Source organism: Dasypus novemcinctus, chromosome 14 (genome assembly GCF_030445035.2).
Source record: "Dasypus novemcinctus isolate mDasNov1 chromosome 14, mDasNov1.1.hap2, whole genome shotgun sequence".
Lineage (NCBI taxonomy): Eukaryota > Metazoa > Chordata > Mammalia > Cingulata > Dasypodidae > Dasypus > Dasypus novemcinctus.
In genome coordinates this window covers 15,402,289-15,418,550 of record NC_080686.1, presented here as the reverse complement: position 1 = coordinate 15,418,550, position 16,262 = coordinate 15,402,289, and the positions used below count along the sequence as shown (strand labels likewise).

Genomic DNA, 16,262 nt, shown 5'->3' with positions numbered 1-16,262 from the left:
ATTTCCTTTGCGTAAACAGTAAAGTTCAGCTTTAACTTTGTGTTATTTATTTAGTAGCTAGCAATATACAACAAAACCTTTAAAAATGCTGTTTTCAGATACCTCCCCCGCCCCCATAGTAAGTAAATACAGATGTATTTGTAACTGTAGCACATGTAAATTATAGCTGTGTAGGGATAGCAAGACAAATTTGAAGCTGTGTTCATTCCAGGGGTATGTTGAAAATTTTACCATTTTCTGATAGAAGTAGATTATCCTGAATTTATCTGATATAATCATTCAAATATGTTAGTGTCAGAGAGCATATAACCTGTATTTTTTTTTTCATTTGTTTGCTTGTTTCTTTTTCGTTGCTTTTTTTTTAAAGGTACACAGATCACATAAAATGTTACAATAAAAAAGATGAAGTTTCCATATACTCCACTCCCCATACCCCTCACTCCTCCCACACTGACAACCTCTTTCATTAGTGTGGTACATTCATTAGATATGATGAGTACATTTTGGAGTATTGCTACACAGCATGGATTACTATGCTGCAGTTTATACTCTGTCCTAGTCCATTCATTGGGCTTATATAACCTGTATTAAACTTCCCTTTTACTTGTTTCCCTTTCTGTTGTAGTTAGAGGGAAAGAGGGTTCATACAGAAATAACTTAAACACCAATTAACTACTAAGTTTAGGAAAGTAAATATCCTTAATGATGTAAATTAAATATAATTGATCTGTTTGTAACTACTATTGTAATTAAAAAAAATAATAATACTATATTTAACTTTCAAGTCCTGTCATTGAATCTCCCAGAGAAGAATCTTCAAGTTTAGTTGCTGAACTTCAAGAAAAGCTTCAGGAAGAAAAAGCTAAGTTTCGAGAACAACTTGAAGAACAAGAAAAAAGAAAGAATGAAGAAATGCAAAATGTTCGAACATCTTTGATTGCTGAACAACAGGTATGTTGCCCTGCCTCCATCTGAATTGTGTGAGGTTTTAGTAAAGTAGTCATAAATTAATGTAAATCAGGGAACAGAAAGAAAATAAGGAGGTCTAGTTCAGAACCCTTAGACACTTTAAAATTTAAGGTCTAAGTAAAGAAAGAGGAGCCTGCAAAAGGAAATGAAAGAGACAAAAAACGAACCAACCAAAACACACACCAGCACACACAAAACAGAAGAATGTGTGGCTGCATGGAAGCCTGGGCAGGTGAGTAAACGGAGGGAGTGGAGCCAACTTTTTAAGAATTGATAATGAAGATTCAGTGACTTGTCTCTGTTTAAAAATCTAAATTTATAGATTCTTTAGTGCCTTCATTTGACATAAATTTATTTCTCTCTCTCTGCTGCTTTGTGTACCCTTTTTAAACTATCTGTATCTTAAATGGCGGTTATTTAAGATTAAAATGATTTGTACGTATCTACAAGGTGACTGCTATCTTGATCTAAAAATGCTTTACTTTTGTTGCTAGCCTGATTGGTATGACTCAAAACATTTTCATTGTGAATAGATACAATTGAATCTTAAAATTTTCAATTGGGAAATGGTGGCTGGAGTTGGGAAGAGTCAATTTAGATGATTTTGCCAGTGAATCTATTGCTCTTACGTTTCAAGAAGCTCTTATATGGAGATTTTGTAAATTAAATTTTAATACTTTAGTATTCTTTCAAAGAGAAGCTGTGCAGTTAAAATTGCCAAATTGAGTCATGAGACCCATTCAAGGCATTTTTCGGGCAGCTGGATTCTACTTTGCAGTAAGAAAGTTTGTAAAAAGTACAGAGTAGCAAATCAAACCATTATAAATTAGAGATCCAGGAGCCATTCAAATATCCAAATAATAGAGGGAGACAATATAAAGTCATCTCTGTACTGCTAGTGTATTAATGGAGAATTTAGGGAAAGGCAAAAGGAAGATTCCAAAAATTGTTAGAAAGTAAAAATGAAGTGCCACCTTTTTTTTAACCTCTTTTTTAACCCCAGAATTTCAAAAAAAACTTTTGCTGATGCTTTTCCTTGAGAATATGGTCTTCATTTTTACAATAATTGGAACATATCTTAATATTGAAACAAGAAAATATAACCTGTACTGTAGTAACATAATTTTAAGTTTTGCTAACTATAAGTTAGCATATTTATTTAAAATTAAATGTCATTCTTGAATCACTGTATCTTCTTCACATACAAATCCACCACTCACATATTTGCAGGGCTATTTTCTCAACTCTAGCTGCTAAGTGCATACAAATAATTTAAGTAGTTATTCTGTTGTTCCAGACCAATTTTAACACTGTTTTAACAAGAGAGAAAATGAGAAAGGAAAACATAATAAATGACCTTAGTGATAAGTTGAAAAGTACAATGCAGCAACAAGAACGGGATAAAGGTTAGTACTGTTTTTTTGTGATTTATGCCTTTTAAAAATTAAAAAAATATATATTCATTAAATAATGCTTATTTCAATGGGGGGGCGGGACTTCAGATTTGATAGAGTCACTTTCTGAAGATCGAGCTCGTTTGCTTGAGGAAAAGAAAAAACTTGAAGAAGAGGTTAGTAAGTTGCGTAGTAGCAGTGTGGTTCCTTCACCGTATGCAGCTGCAGCCCCAGAACTTTATGGAGCTTGTGCACCCGAACTCCCAGGTGAAGCAGAGAAAGGAGGCATGGAAGCAGTAGACGAAGGAAGGCTGGACTCTGCAATGGAGACAAGCATGATGTCTGTACAGTGAGTATGTCTGTCTGTAGCTGTATTGTGAGGTTTTAAGCCACTTACTGCAATATTGTAAGGTCTAAAACTATGAAGATGGGAAACATGTTTCTCATTTACTGGTTGACCGTAACCCATATGTCTTAAGGTTGTTGCATTATAACTTTTTAAACTATAGATGTGAGGAATAATTTTAACAAGACTGACTGTATGTCCATGTGGATCACTTGGGAGGTGTTTACGTAATACTTATAAATGTGTGCCAAAATTTTTATACACTGCCAGGATTGAGCCATTTTTCCTTACAGGGACGATTTAGGCTTTCAGACTTGTTACCTAGGACAGACTTCACCGTAGTATTGAATAATCTTAAATAGTATAAGCATCTGGATTTTGCTGGAGGCGTATTAGGGTGTGGTTATTTTGCAGAAAGGCGTGACTGACTTTTGTGAAAAGCAAAATGCATTTAGAGTCCTTTCTAGTTTAAATGAGAGGATCTAGAAACTAGTTAATTTTATACTAGGAAAGATATAAAGCCTAAAATGTGTTAAAAGTTCTAGATAAACATTTAAAAACAGAAGTAGAATGTAGAATTTTCAAACTGGAAAAAAATTATAAAGAAAATGCAGTTCAGAAAGTCAATGTGTAAAAATATAAAGATAGCATACCCATTAGAAAACCTGAGCTTATATGACAGAAGTAAGTTCAAACATAGGTGAAAACTACCATCACAAGGAATCTTAGAAAACAAAAATCTATCCAGCTGTACTCTATGTACAAGAGAGGTACCTAAAGCAAAATGATACAAAAAGTTTAAAATAATGGGATTGAAAAAGACATATTAGGCAAACACTAAGGAAAAGGATACTGTTTTATCTTTTACTGTCAAAGACAGATCTCAAAGCAGAAGGCTTTTAAAAAGATGAACAGGGCAGAGTTCACCAAAAAGTTACCAGTTACTGACTTGTAGCTTCTTAAAAATATGACTTTGATAAACTATATGAATCAAAAGTGGCATAAAACTATATTACGAGGAAGTGGATGTAGCTCAGGTTGTTGAGTGCTTGCTTCCCATATACAAGGTTCTGGGTTAAATCCCTAGTACTTCCTAAAAAAACAAACAAAAAAAAACTGTATCGAGAAATTTCCTTATCCACAGTGCACTTCTCCTTCACAGGAAACAACAGTGAAGTAAAAATAAAGCAATAGAGACATAGAATAATACAATTGGCAATTTTATAAGACAGTTAAAGAAAGCAACTGTATGCCAAAATAACAAAGGAAGATTCTAAACTTAAGATGGCACTACTTCCCAAACTGATCTGCAAATTCAATGCAAATGCTACTGAAATCCCAGTTGCCTTTTTGCAGAAGTTGATCCTAAAATTCATATGGAATTGCAGAAACCCCAGAATAGCCGAAACAATCTTGAAGAAGAGTAGAGTTGGAGGATTCACCCTTCCTGATTTCAAAACTTAATACAAAGTAGTGGTAATCATGACAGTGAGGTGCTGTCCTAAGGCCTGACAGAGATCATTAAATTTGAGAGGCAAGAATAAACTCTTAAGATTGTGGACAATTGAGCCCTAACTTATTGTCAAAGACAATTCATTGGGGAAATAAGTCTTTTCAACAAATAGTGCTGGAACAGCAGTATGTGTACATACAAGAAAATGAAGGTGGACCTATACCTAAATATAAAGCTAAAATTATAGAATTCAGAATAAAAAAGCATAAGAGTAAGTCTTGTGACCTTGAATAAGCAAAGCCTTCTCCTATTAGAACTAACATTTAGAAGATTTAAATCCTCCAATCAAGTTACTTTAATGCCTCCAATCAAATTACTTTAAATGTAGTTGGAGAATTATACTTGCAAAGGAATTTTAAAAGCCTAGACAATGGTTCTTTTTTGTTTTCTAGTTAAGTTTTGAATGTTTAGGGTCAGGACCTCTGGTTCAAAGAAGTATAACATTGAAACATTAACCAGCTTAAACTGGCTGCTTTGAAATTGTATACACTTCATTTAAAAAGTATTTTTGAGTTAATTTTGAAATTTCCTCAATGTTATGGAAGAATTTAGGGTTCAGAATTTTAAAGCTTAAAACTGAAGTAGATCATTTCCTCACTTTTAGAGAAAATATCCATATGTTATCAGAAGAAAAACAGAGGATAATGCTGTTAGAACGAGTAAGTAAATTATTTTCTTGAAATACAATATTTCATGTATTCACTTTGGGGATGCAGTTAAATTTTATTCTGAAATATAGTTTATTAGACCATTTCTGTTTATGTTTAAAAATTAAATCATTTTATGGTTAACTCTTGTGATTATCATTTTGGTTTTTAAGAGGCTAAACATGGCAGTACTATTACATTAGAGACCTCTCATTTGTCATAATTACTAAGTCTGTATTAATGAAAAAGGTTGAATAAAGACAAAGAATAATGGTTATCTATGAGAATTTAGTAGAACATCGTAAATATGAATTTTATGTTTCCAAAATAAAATATTAAGTGTTCTTTCTAAGCATGGGCAGAATTATAAGAATAGGTAAACAATGAAGAAAAGACTTATGGTTTTTGTAATTATTAATTAAAATGAGTACTAGAAAATTGGCAATAAGGGTTCCCCTCAATTTGTATTATCAGTTAAGATAGAATTTTTGTCCATATTTGGCAAATCTTTTTCTTTTCTACATGCTTAATTGTCTGATAGAGTATTGTCAAGATTGTACAGTTTTGTTCAGAATCACCTGAGATGTATGTTCTAAATGCAGAGCCCTCTTCTTAGGCCAGCCTAATAAAAGAGGGTCTTAGGGAAAGATCTCACATATCTGCATACTGTGTTTACAAGTTCCACAGATAATTCCAATGCATCTTAAAGTTTCAGAGCACTTGGCTTGGCTTAGATAAATATGCCAATAAATAATGAAAATAGTTGGAAAGGATTCCTAGAAAATAAAATAATGTCCCCATTAGTGTTTAATATCACAGATAAATATTGTTCTGAAGATTGAGAAATGTTTTCAATAATGCTGTTTAGCTTTATTTGAGTTAAGTATGAGGGTAAACCCAAAGTTTGTTTTCCCCTACAGACATTACAATTGAAAGAAGAAGAAAATAAGCGATTAAATCAAAGACTTGTAAGTTTTTTTTCTTGCCAAATTAATCTTAACATTTTTTAATTATTTGCATTATATTTTAATTTGTTTGCGGTAGTTCTGTTGAGTCATGCTGGTCATTGGTCACTGTTGATACCTGGATGATAAAGTGGAGTCAGGCTTAGTTAGGTTTTATAACTGTAGGCTGTAGGCTCTTTTCTTAGCATGAAAAAATTTGTCTTGGTGAGACTGTAGATCTGATCAAATGCAGATCTTACTAAGATAATTTTTTATGAAGATTTTTATCCCTATTTATATGTGTATCCATAGAAGAGGATTATATGGGTTTTGGGTTTTTTGTGTGTTTTGTTTTGCTTTGTTTTGTTTTAGGAGGTACCTGGGATTGAACCCAGGACCTTGTACATGGGAAGTAGATGCTCAGCCACCGAGCTACATTCACTCCCCAAGATAATTTTAAAAGGAGTAAAAAATTCAGTGCAGTATCTCCTGATTATTTGTAAACTCTTTATAATTTCTTAGTTAGGATTTTGTGATTATATATGGTTTTGGTCTCAAATTAGGATTCTTAGTAGAGTCAGTAAGTAAGTTAGAGCTGTGCTTCATAAGCCTTTTAAAAATTGACATGTTCACTCTAACAAGTGGGCATAATTAATAAAAAACAATATCTTCTCATGAATTTGAAACTTTTTTTAAAGTGAATGAAAGGCTTGGGACCATGTGTGATCTTCTGAATTCCCTTGGCTTTACTCTTAGTTGTAAATTTAATCAAGTACAGCACTTAAACAGCCAGCTGAAGTTTTACAGTCAGTCACATATGCTTTAATTAATCACTTACTTCATTTTTCAAATTCTAATAATTACTATTTACAAGAGTAAGAAAGGAGCAGTTCAAGGATTGTGTTCAACAGCTCAAGGCAGCGTTTTAAGACGCAGTTTGGAATTGAATCTTTAAATCTTACAGTGAACGATCTCCTTTCGTGTGCCTTTATTAATTTGAACAGTAAAAATCTCATCTGAAAACTTGAATGGTCGAATTTGTCCTCACTGGTGGAACATAGACTATTTCTATAGATGGTTTTGATAATTTGTTGCTAACACTTTTTTTAGGCCTTTCTATTTATTATTCCTTCTTCTTTCCTTTTTGTTTTTTAAAAACACTTATTGAAACCTCTCAGTATACTGGATAGTGTTCAGAAGGAAATGGAAGAAAATCAAAGCATTGAAACTAGATTTAAAAAACAAACAGAAAATAGGCAGTTTATCCATCCTTGCTTTGACCAGCATGCATTGGGCCCACTTGCTTGTGAAAAAGAAGTTCTTGAGACCTTACTAGGCCCCAAGACCTTAGAACAAGCACCCTACATTTGATGGTGTGAGAAATGGAGTGAAGTTTGTTTTAAGAGCAGAGGAGTACAGCTGAGCTAAGGCATCATCAAATCAGCCAGCATTCCATTGTACTCCTCACCAGGGGAGGAAAGGGGTGGTAATCATCTCTTTATAATTTAGCAATTGCTGAGAGAACTGTTGGTTTTTTTTTAACTGTTCTATCTTAGGAATTACCTTTGAGATGAGAGGGAGGACTTTTCCAACCTAGGGACTTTAATAGCTCACAAGAGTTTTATGCCACAATATCAGCCAGTAGAGTTGTGTTTTTTGTTTGTTTGTTTTCCTACTTAGGTATCCACTTCCTTCTTTCCCATTACCTTTTTTTCCCTACCAAGGAAAGATTTGAAAAATGATATGCTAGCATTTTCAGACTCTCCTCAAAAATTTCAGTCTGTCTCTGTTGTGATTTATTTTTGAGAATAAATACGATGTTTTGTAAATTTTGTGAATTTGTATTCTGATTTTAATCCAACAATTTGGTCAAGTAAGTAACATAAAAATAACTTTGTCCTGTGAAACTGATTGTTGTGGTAATGAAATTATATTAATGTAAATAAGCATTAAATAAATTTGGACCTTTTAAAAGCTGGGGCACACAGACTTGGATGTGTGTAGCATATTCAAATAGATTAAGTATATATAGTCCTCTAATTTTATTAGCTTTAAATTTTATGAAGTGTTCTTTTTATTTTATTTTATTTTTTAAGATGTCTCAGAGCATGTCTTCGGTATCTTCAAGGCATTCTGAAAAAATAGCTATTAGAGAGTAAGTATTATGTTTATATTTTGGTTTTTATTTTCCTATTTAAAAAATATGGATTGAATAGTATTGAATTGTTAATTAATGAAAATGTATTTCTGTGACCATAATCCAAAAGTCAGTTCATTGGACTGAGTATATTGTGCTCATTGGTACTCAGTTTTGGGTGTTTTTTGTTGTTTGTTTTTAAAGCAAGGTATTTCTAAATTGTTATTCTGGAACCATTAGGATTCCATTCCAAAGCATTCATATTAAGCTTTAATTATCATACCTAAATACTCTTGAAGCCTTTTGAAGTCTAGTTAAACTTTCAGCTGGTGCCACCTCTTTTAAATCCCATTTACTTCAGTCTTTTTCATGTTAGATAGGAGTCTTAAAGTTGCAGTGTTTCCTCATCTTTCTTTTGACAAGCTACAAATTCATAATCCACTGTTAAATTTATCAGGTGAATAATTTAATAGTCAATTTTCCTGAACCTAATAACCCCATAGTAATATGCTATTCTTTGTCTTGGATCATTTCAATGAAGTTCTCTGTAATAATAAAGCATTGTTAGCTTGCGAATAGTGGTTAGTGGTTAGTCTTCTATACCTGAACTGGATGAATGCAAAAGCTACTAATCCAATTTTTTTAAAGACTCTTTTTTATTTATAATAGACCTGTTAACCAAATTTTTGGTTGAGATATGTCATGGTTACTGACCTTTGGCATCTCATCATTTTATCTTGTAGCTTGAAAGGGCTGAGAGGCAGCTCTCTTTCTTTCCCAGCTGTATATCAAATCAGTGGGTAGCGTTAGGGTCTTTCTAAGATTGAAGAGAGATGAGCTTAAATAACTCTGCCAGAGAGAGGTCTCCTATAGCTTTTTAAGGTAATACTTTCTGGTGGTCAGTGTCAAGGAGTATTTGTAGAATAAACATTTTTTTTTTTTTAAAGATTTATTTCTCTCCCCTTCCCCCCCAGTTGTCTTCTCTCTGTGTCCATTCACTCTGTGTTCTTCTGTGACTGCTTCTATCCTTATCAGTGGTACTGGGAATCTGTGTTTCTTTTTGTTGCATCATCTTGTGTGTCAGCTCTCCGTGTGTGTAGCGCCATTCCTGGGCAGGCTGCACTTTCTTTTGCACTAGGCGGCTCTCCTTATGGGGCGCACTCCTTGCGCGTGGGGCTCCCCTACACAGGGGACACCCCTGCGTGGCACAGCACTCCTTATGGGCGCTTCACACGGGTCGAGGAGGCCTGGGGTTTGAACCGTGGACCTCCCATGTGGTAGGTGGATGCCCTATCCATTGGGCCAAATTTGCTTCCCATGTAGAATAAACAATTAATAAAAGTAATCTTTTAAAAACCTCCACAGCCAATCTTGATGGTTTATCAGGTATGGGACCTATTAAATTAATCTTGGCAACTTAGAAATATGAAATTGATTTTCAAAGCCTGCCGATGCTTTGTTTTGTTGTTTGTTTTGTTTTAAGGGGAGTGGTTGAGTTTATATTTTTAATTTTATAAAAATCCTAGAGGGAAGCAGACTTGGCCCAGTGGTTAGGGCGTCCGTCTACTACATGGGAGGGCTGCGGTTCAAACCCCGGTCCTCCTTGACCCTTGTGGAGCTGACCCATGCGCAGTGCTGATGTGCGCAAGTAGTGCCCTGCCACATAGGGGTGTCCTCTGCTTGGCGGAGCCCCATGCACAAGGAGTGCGCCCCATAAGGAGAGCCACCCAGTGTGAAAGAAAGTTCAGCCTGCCTGGGAATGGTGCCACACACAGGGAGAGCTGACACACAAGATGATGCAACAAAAAGAAACACAGATTCCCAGTGCCACTAACACTAACAGAAGCAGACAAAAAAGAAGAACATGCAGTAAATGGACACAGAGATCAGACAACTGGGGGGGGGAGGTAGAGGAGAGAAATAAATAAAATAAGTCTTTGAAAAATATATATATATATCCTAGAGAACCGAAAAGTTCAAGGAGCATTTCTATGTATTACAAATGTTATCATATAAAACTACGATGTGTATGGCATTGTGGTCACTAAATTTTTTTCTAATTGTGGTTACATGTTTATAATCACATGTAACCAAACATGGTTACATATGTTTATAAATATCTTTATAAAATTTCCATTTTAATCATTTTTAAGTGTACAGTTTGTTGGTATTGGTTACATTCACAGCATTGGCAATTATCACCACTAAAAGTTTGTTTTCATTACCCCAAAAGGAAACTCTGTACCCATTAAGCAGTACCTCCCCATTCCTCTCCCTTCATCTTCTAGTAACCTCAAATCTACTTTTTGTCACTCTGAATTTGCCATCCTTAATATTTCATATAAGTGACATCATACAATATTTTTCCTTTTGTGTCTGACTTCCCTTAGCATAAGGTTTATGCATGCTGTAGCGTGTATCACAACTTCATTTCTTTTTATGGCTGATAAGTAGTTCATTATAAGGGAGTGAATGTAGCTCAAGTAGATAAGCACCGGTCCCCCATACGTCCAAAAAAATAGCCCTTAATATCTTCATATTCTCTCCATATCTTTAACAACATTTGTTTTCCTTTTTTAAAAGTACAGTCATCTCAATAGGTTGAAGTGGTGTATCACTGTGGTTTGGATTTGCATATCCCTAATGATTGATATTAAGCACCTTTTCATGTGCTTATTAGCCATTTGTATATCATTTTTGTGGAAATATCTTTCCATATCTTTAGCCCATTTATTGATGTCTTGAACATGACTGACGGCTCTGAAGAGATGACACCTCTTAATGCATATATAGGCCATTGTATCCACTTCTTTCTTTCCTGTTACCTTTTTTCCAGGCCTAAATCATAAACTGGTTTATTAATAATGTGTAAAGACCTTATTAAGCACATGGACCTAACTCAGTTGCTTTTTTTTACAAATTGAGGAGCACTAGACTAAGAGACTGGGGAAGTGGGTTCTAGTTCTTTCTTTGCCACTGTGATTATATGTAATTTCCCTCTTTCTAAAGTTATATTTCTTGGTGTAAAATGAAAAATGAGGGCAATAATTTTCCTCCAGTGACTGTTTGAAATAATGAAGGTATATTTTCCCCCATCTTCCAAGCAGGGCTTTTTTTGTTTTGTTTGTTTTTTTTATATTATATTAGATAATATTGGAAAATTTATTAAGGAAACATTTGGTTTTTGATCATCACCTTTGAACGTCTGTGTATGACCAGTATTCCTATTGGGAGCTGGGAAGAGTACAAAAAGACTATCATACCTATATTTAATATTACATTAATATTTGAATATATAGTGAACCATTGCAGAATGTATACTTACACTGTTAGAATAACTCTTCTGTGCAATAAAATTACATTCCTTTATTTAGTTTTCAGGTGGGAGATTTGGTACTCATCATCCTAGATGAACGCCATGACAATTATGTGTTGTTTACCGTTAGTCCAACCTTATATTTTCTGCATTCAGAGTCCCTGCCTGCCCTGGATCTCAAACCAGGTGAGGGTGGTAAGTGTCACATCCATAACTAAAATATTAAACAGCGTGGAAAAAGTATATTGCAGATTTTTCCCCTGTTGTCTAATTATATCACAATTAAGTTACTAAGAGGGAAATCCTACTTAATCTTTATATATATATATATATAAAACCTGCATTATTCAGCTTATTTTAATGGATTCTATTAAGACTTCAGAATTAGAGTGTAGTTCATGCAGTTAGATGATCACGTAGTTCTGATGATCTAATGATCAGAATATGCAGTTGATTTAAGCATCTTATATCCTAGCAATAGCAGAATTATAATTAAGCTAAAATGCTCACCAATACAACTTGTTCGGGTTTATTGCATGCTCATTTTATTTATAAAGACACTGCCTTTTCTTTGGCTAAAAAAATATTATAGTATAAAATGTTTTTTCTGTCCCATTTATCATCTTTTGTCCCCACCTTGTTTTTTATTAAACTAGTCAATACATTAATTTCATAAAATAAGACAATAAGCTTTGTTAAAGTTTACTAAATAAAAATGTCTGTTGTCTATTACTTTGATTTTTAAAGATTTCAGACTGGATAGGACACAGTATTGCATTTAGTTGTCATACCTCTTTAGCCTCCTTTAAAATCTGTAACACTTTATGTACTTGCTTTGTATTTTATGGCATTTTATAGCTATAGTCTCCCACTCATTTTATTTTTTAATGGAATTGTTCCTTAGTTTAGGTTTGTCTGATGTTTCGTTATGACAAAATTTAGATTTCTCCATTTTCTGTGTCATGTTTACTCATATATCACATCTGGGGACATACATTTTTAATGTTTTTCATTAGCACTGTGAATTTTGGTGACCTGGTTCAGGTATATTCTGATTTCTGCCCTATAATTGCTATTTTTTTACCCTTCATAGTTAATAAGCAATCTGGGGTGGAGGCATTTGAAGACCATGCAAATACCATTTCCTCATCAAAATTTCGCCTGTACATTTATTTTGTTAGTTTTTGTTTTTGTTAGGAGGCACTGGAACTGAGCCCAGGACCTCCCATATTTGGGAAGCAGGCACTCAGCAGCCTGAGCCACATCTGCTCCCTCCCCGATAGATTTAGCATTCATTAGTGATTTTTCCTTAATCTAGGCCTTATTATGATAACTGCATAATGATTGAAAATGATTTTTCCAACCCCATTTCTCCCTCCACATTTACTAGTGGCACTCAGAGTTCTTATTTATCTGCTAATAGTATGGATTCATGTATTCATATTTTTTCAGTGGTTTTTAATTTGTGTCTCTTTTAAAATTATTTTAGTTGCTTTAATTGCCCCAACTTTGGCCTATGAGAGTCCTTAACAACTGAAACCTGGGGCACGTTACTGTTTTGAGCACTCCTTTACTTTCTGGCATATTCCAGGCCTCTACCAGCTTGGAGTCTACCATTTCTCTGAGGGGTGCCTCCTCTTAATGGAGATTGTAGGTGTAGATATGCCTCTGTACTGTCTTTGCTTCTTGACCCTTTCAACAGACAGAGAGAGCTAGGAATTACATGCATGAATGTAGACAGATACACATAGATATATGAGAATGCCCCCACACAAGTAAATAAACACATACCCTGTACCCATGTTTGTGTACACATGCAGTACAGATAGATATTTTAGAAGTCTAAAGTTCACAGTGATATCTCCAGTTTCGTTCTGTCCCTACAGAGTTGTTTCTTGCTTTCTCCCATTTCTTATCTGTATGTCTCCTTATACATTGCAAAATTGTCTTCCCACAACATTGACACATTTATGAATTTGCTCAGTACTGTAATGCATCTAAAATAATTACAGACTTTTTCACCCTAGTAAAAGAGTTTGAGATTTGTTTGCAGTTCTTTTACCCTTCCTGCCCTCACTCAAATGAGGATATATGGTCATTTATTGTTGAACTTGGTCTTTTTTTAATGGACAGGTCCCATACATTGTCATGACATTTTTTGTGGCTTCCAAGTAAGTGGGTTTGTAATTTAGCCCTCTAGTACCAACTTCTTCCACAGAAAAGTCAGATTACATGATTGTACATGCCATGGTAAAACTACATTTATATTAGAAATTTCTCATAGGTTTGACCAATCTAACAGCAAAAGAAATAGCTACTAACTTGTTTATGAGACCTAGCCAACTTACCTTGTTTCCTCCCACATTTTCTACCTCCCCTTCACACAAATTCTGCCCTTCTAGACTTTTAGTTCTCAAACTTCACTGGTTATTCCTTCAGAACCAACTCTGCTCACATTGCAGTGCCAAGGCACTGAGCAGTATAGACATAAGGTGCCAGTTCCTGCCCTTGAGGATTTGTGTTATAGCCCTGCCCACACACCAGTGCTTTGCTTTGAAGATGGCATCTGCCTAACTTTGCTTTCAGATATGGAAAAGGTCATCTTTGTTAGCTTTTTCAGTAGATGGCGCTGTTGAGTTAGGTTGGAATTTTTAGATTTATTCATGATTTGCATTTAGATTTATAGTATTTCTTGAACTATGTTTTATGATTTGATATACCATCGACATTTAGTTAATGAATGATAAAAGCCACACATTACTGTTTGGGGGAAAAAAACCTGAATTCAGTTTTGTTTTATAAATTGCTATACATTTCACTGATTTCAATACTTTCTAAAGTCTTATATATACTTTTCACTCATGAGTATTTCATTAGTGAGAGTTTTCAGTTCTGACAGTTACGTTTTTATGAAAAATAATAATTTATATTAAGTTAAATTAATGATTTGATTCTTTAGCTTCAGGTACATCCAGAAGACCTTGGGTACTTGGAAAAGTAATGGAAAAGGAATACTGTCAAGCTAAAAAGGTAATTCCTACATCATATGGTATGAACCTAGAAATTACTAAAAAGATTCTCACACTGCTTTATATAGAAATCATTGCTAGTGCTGTCCTCGGCCTTTTAGCTCTCTTGAGTTAGAGCTTGAATTTAATAAGAGTTGAGTTTGAATCAATTTTATAAGTATTTATTTTATTTGTCTTTTGATAATAGAGGTAGATTACCAACAATCCATCACCTATGCAGGAACGTTACTATAAAGTTTCTGCCCTGTAACTTATAAGTTAATAGTGCTTTTGGTATGTAAAAAAAGAGCACTACATAGTTGGTGACCAAAGGTGAATTCTTTTTGTAGGGAGAGTTGGTGTTTTCTTATTTTCCTGCCCTAACCCCATTGAAAAAAATTAATGTAAAAACTTAATGGCTAAAATATAAGTGAATATAATGGCAGCAAATATCAGTGCTGTAGAATTCATGAAATCTACTATTTGAGTATTATTTCTACCTGTCCTTACCTTTGGGCCTCAGGACTGTAAACCATTAACTGGAGCTTGTCTTATATTGGAGTTTCTTTGCTACTTAAAATAATAACAGAAGGCTTACTTTGTACTAAATTTCATATTCCTTATCAATGATTATCAGTAAGAGTGGTTCAGTATTCCTCCTCTGGTGAGGGGTGAATCTCGTGTAGTTTGATAAAGACCTCTCTCTTCTCCAGTTCTCTTGCAATGAGCAATGCAGTAGGAAAGTACCTGTGTCATTTGGTGTAATCATTGAAGTGATTACGTCTTTTTTTCCCTCTTAGGCACAAAACAGGTTTAAAGTTCCTTTGGGGACAAAATTTTACAGAGTGAAAGCTGTGTCATGGAATAAGAAAGTATAACTAATAGAAGATCATCCTGTGACATTTCTCTGAATTATACTACAGTGCTCATTTACCACTCCAAAAATAGGCCATTTTTTATACAAAAGTCAACGTGACAATATACTTTATTGTTGTACAACATTTACTTTCTAACTGGCTACATTTTAGGAACAATAAATTCGTCAAAACCTTTGGCTGAATTAAAATGGTTTTGTTTTTGTTTTTACCCAGGTAACTCTAGAAATGCGGACCAAACTAGTTCATTTTCTCAAAGGGCATACCCTGTGCATTGTGGCTTATAATTAGCCATATTAATTGCCTGTTAAATATACATTAGCTTGGTTGTAGATGTTAAATGTTAGTTTATTACCAGCATTTGTCCTTTTGTGAAATCAATATCAGAATACTTGCACTCTTTAACACATTCTTTATAAAATGTGTAAATTCTACAAAACTATTTAAAGAGGAGTGTTATTGCATGCAGATAATCATAATTTTGAGTTTGCCTCTGTAGATTACTAAAGCAAATTGTTTCATTTATTTTTTAAATGCCCTTTGATGTTTCAAGGAAAAAAAAAGGAACTCTTTAATTAGATTGACTGATTTTAATATCAGCCATAAGTAATCAGCAATCTTCAAAAGCACTTTCAACATATTGCCATCTGGGTTCTAAATAGGGGGAGAGTCTGTTCCATTGACAGTTTCAAATGAAGCACTCAAACCTTCCCCACATTTTTATTACTCTGTTTAGAATAATCATTTTGATGAAATCGTAATTTATGGTTGAGTTTCAGAAAAAACATATTCATTGTACATTAACCATATAGAGGTCATTTAAATAACAAAATATTGTATTGTAAAAGACATGTAGAATTTTAAAACAATAAAGATTTGAACCTGTAAATGCGTGTGCCTTTTAAAGAAGGATACATTTTTAATAAATTTGAGTGACTGCTGGGAAGTATGAAAAAATTGTTCTGTATCATATCAAAGAGAAACTTGTTTGTTACAAAAATGTTCTTTAACTTTTAACTATTTGCTATGTAACAGGGTAAAGCAGTGTTAAATAGAATAGAATTGTGCAAACTAGATCTTTAGAAAAGTTGCCATTGAACAAAAGGCATTTAA

General features: G+C 34.0%; 1 protein-coding gene across 6 annotated transcripts in view; it reads left to right on the top strand.

Moving 5' to 3' along the window:
* RB1CC1 (RB1 inducible coiled-coil 1) overlaps positions 1–16,038 on the top strand; it is an 84,947-nt gene extending 68,909 nt beyond the window's left edge. The window contains exons 15-23 of one of the 6 annotated variants that reach the window (XM_058275529.2): positions 807–951; positions 2,267–2,375; positions 2,472–2,712; positions 4,827–4,881; positions 5,790–5,837; positions 7,910–7,968; positions 11,325–11,452; positions 14,226–14,296; positions 15,075–16,038. In XM_058275529.2, the coding sequence (XP_058131512.1) occupies positions 807–951; positions 2,267–2,375; positions 2,472–2,712; positions 4,827–4,881; positions 5,790–5,837; positions 7,910–7,968; positions 11,325–11,452; positions 14,226–14,296; positions 15,075–15,152 (934 nt within the window). In that variant the 3' untranslated portion in view covers positions 15,153–16,038. Of the gene's footprint in view, positions 1–785; positions 952–2,266; positions 2,376–2,471; positions 2,713–4,826; positions 4,882–5,789; positions 5,838–7,909; positions 7,969–11,324; positions 11,462–14,225; positions 14,297–15,074 lie in introns of all 6 variants that reach the window. The other 5 variants (XM_012520163.4, XM_058275531.2, XM_058275530.2 and 2 more) reach the window with 5 other exon arrangements.
* Positions 16,039–16,262: the final 224 nt, after the last annotated feature.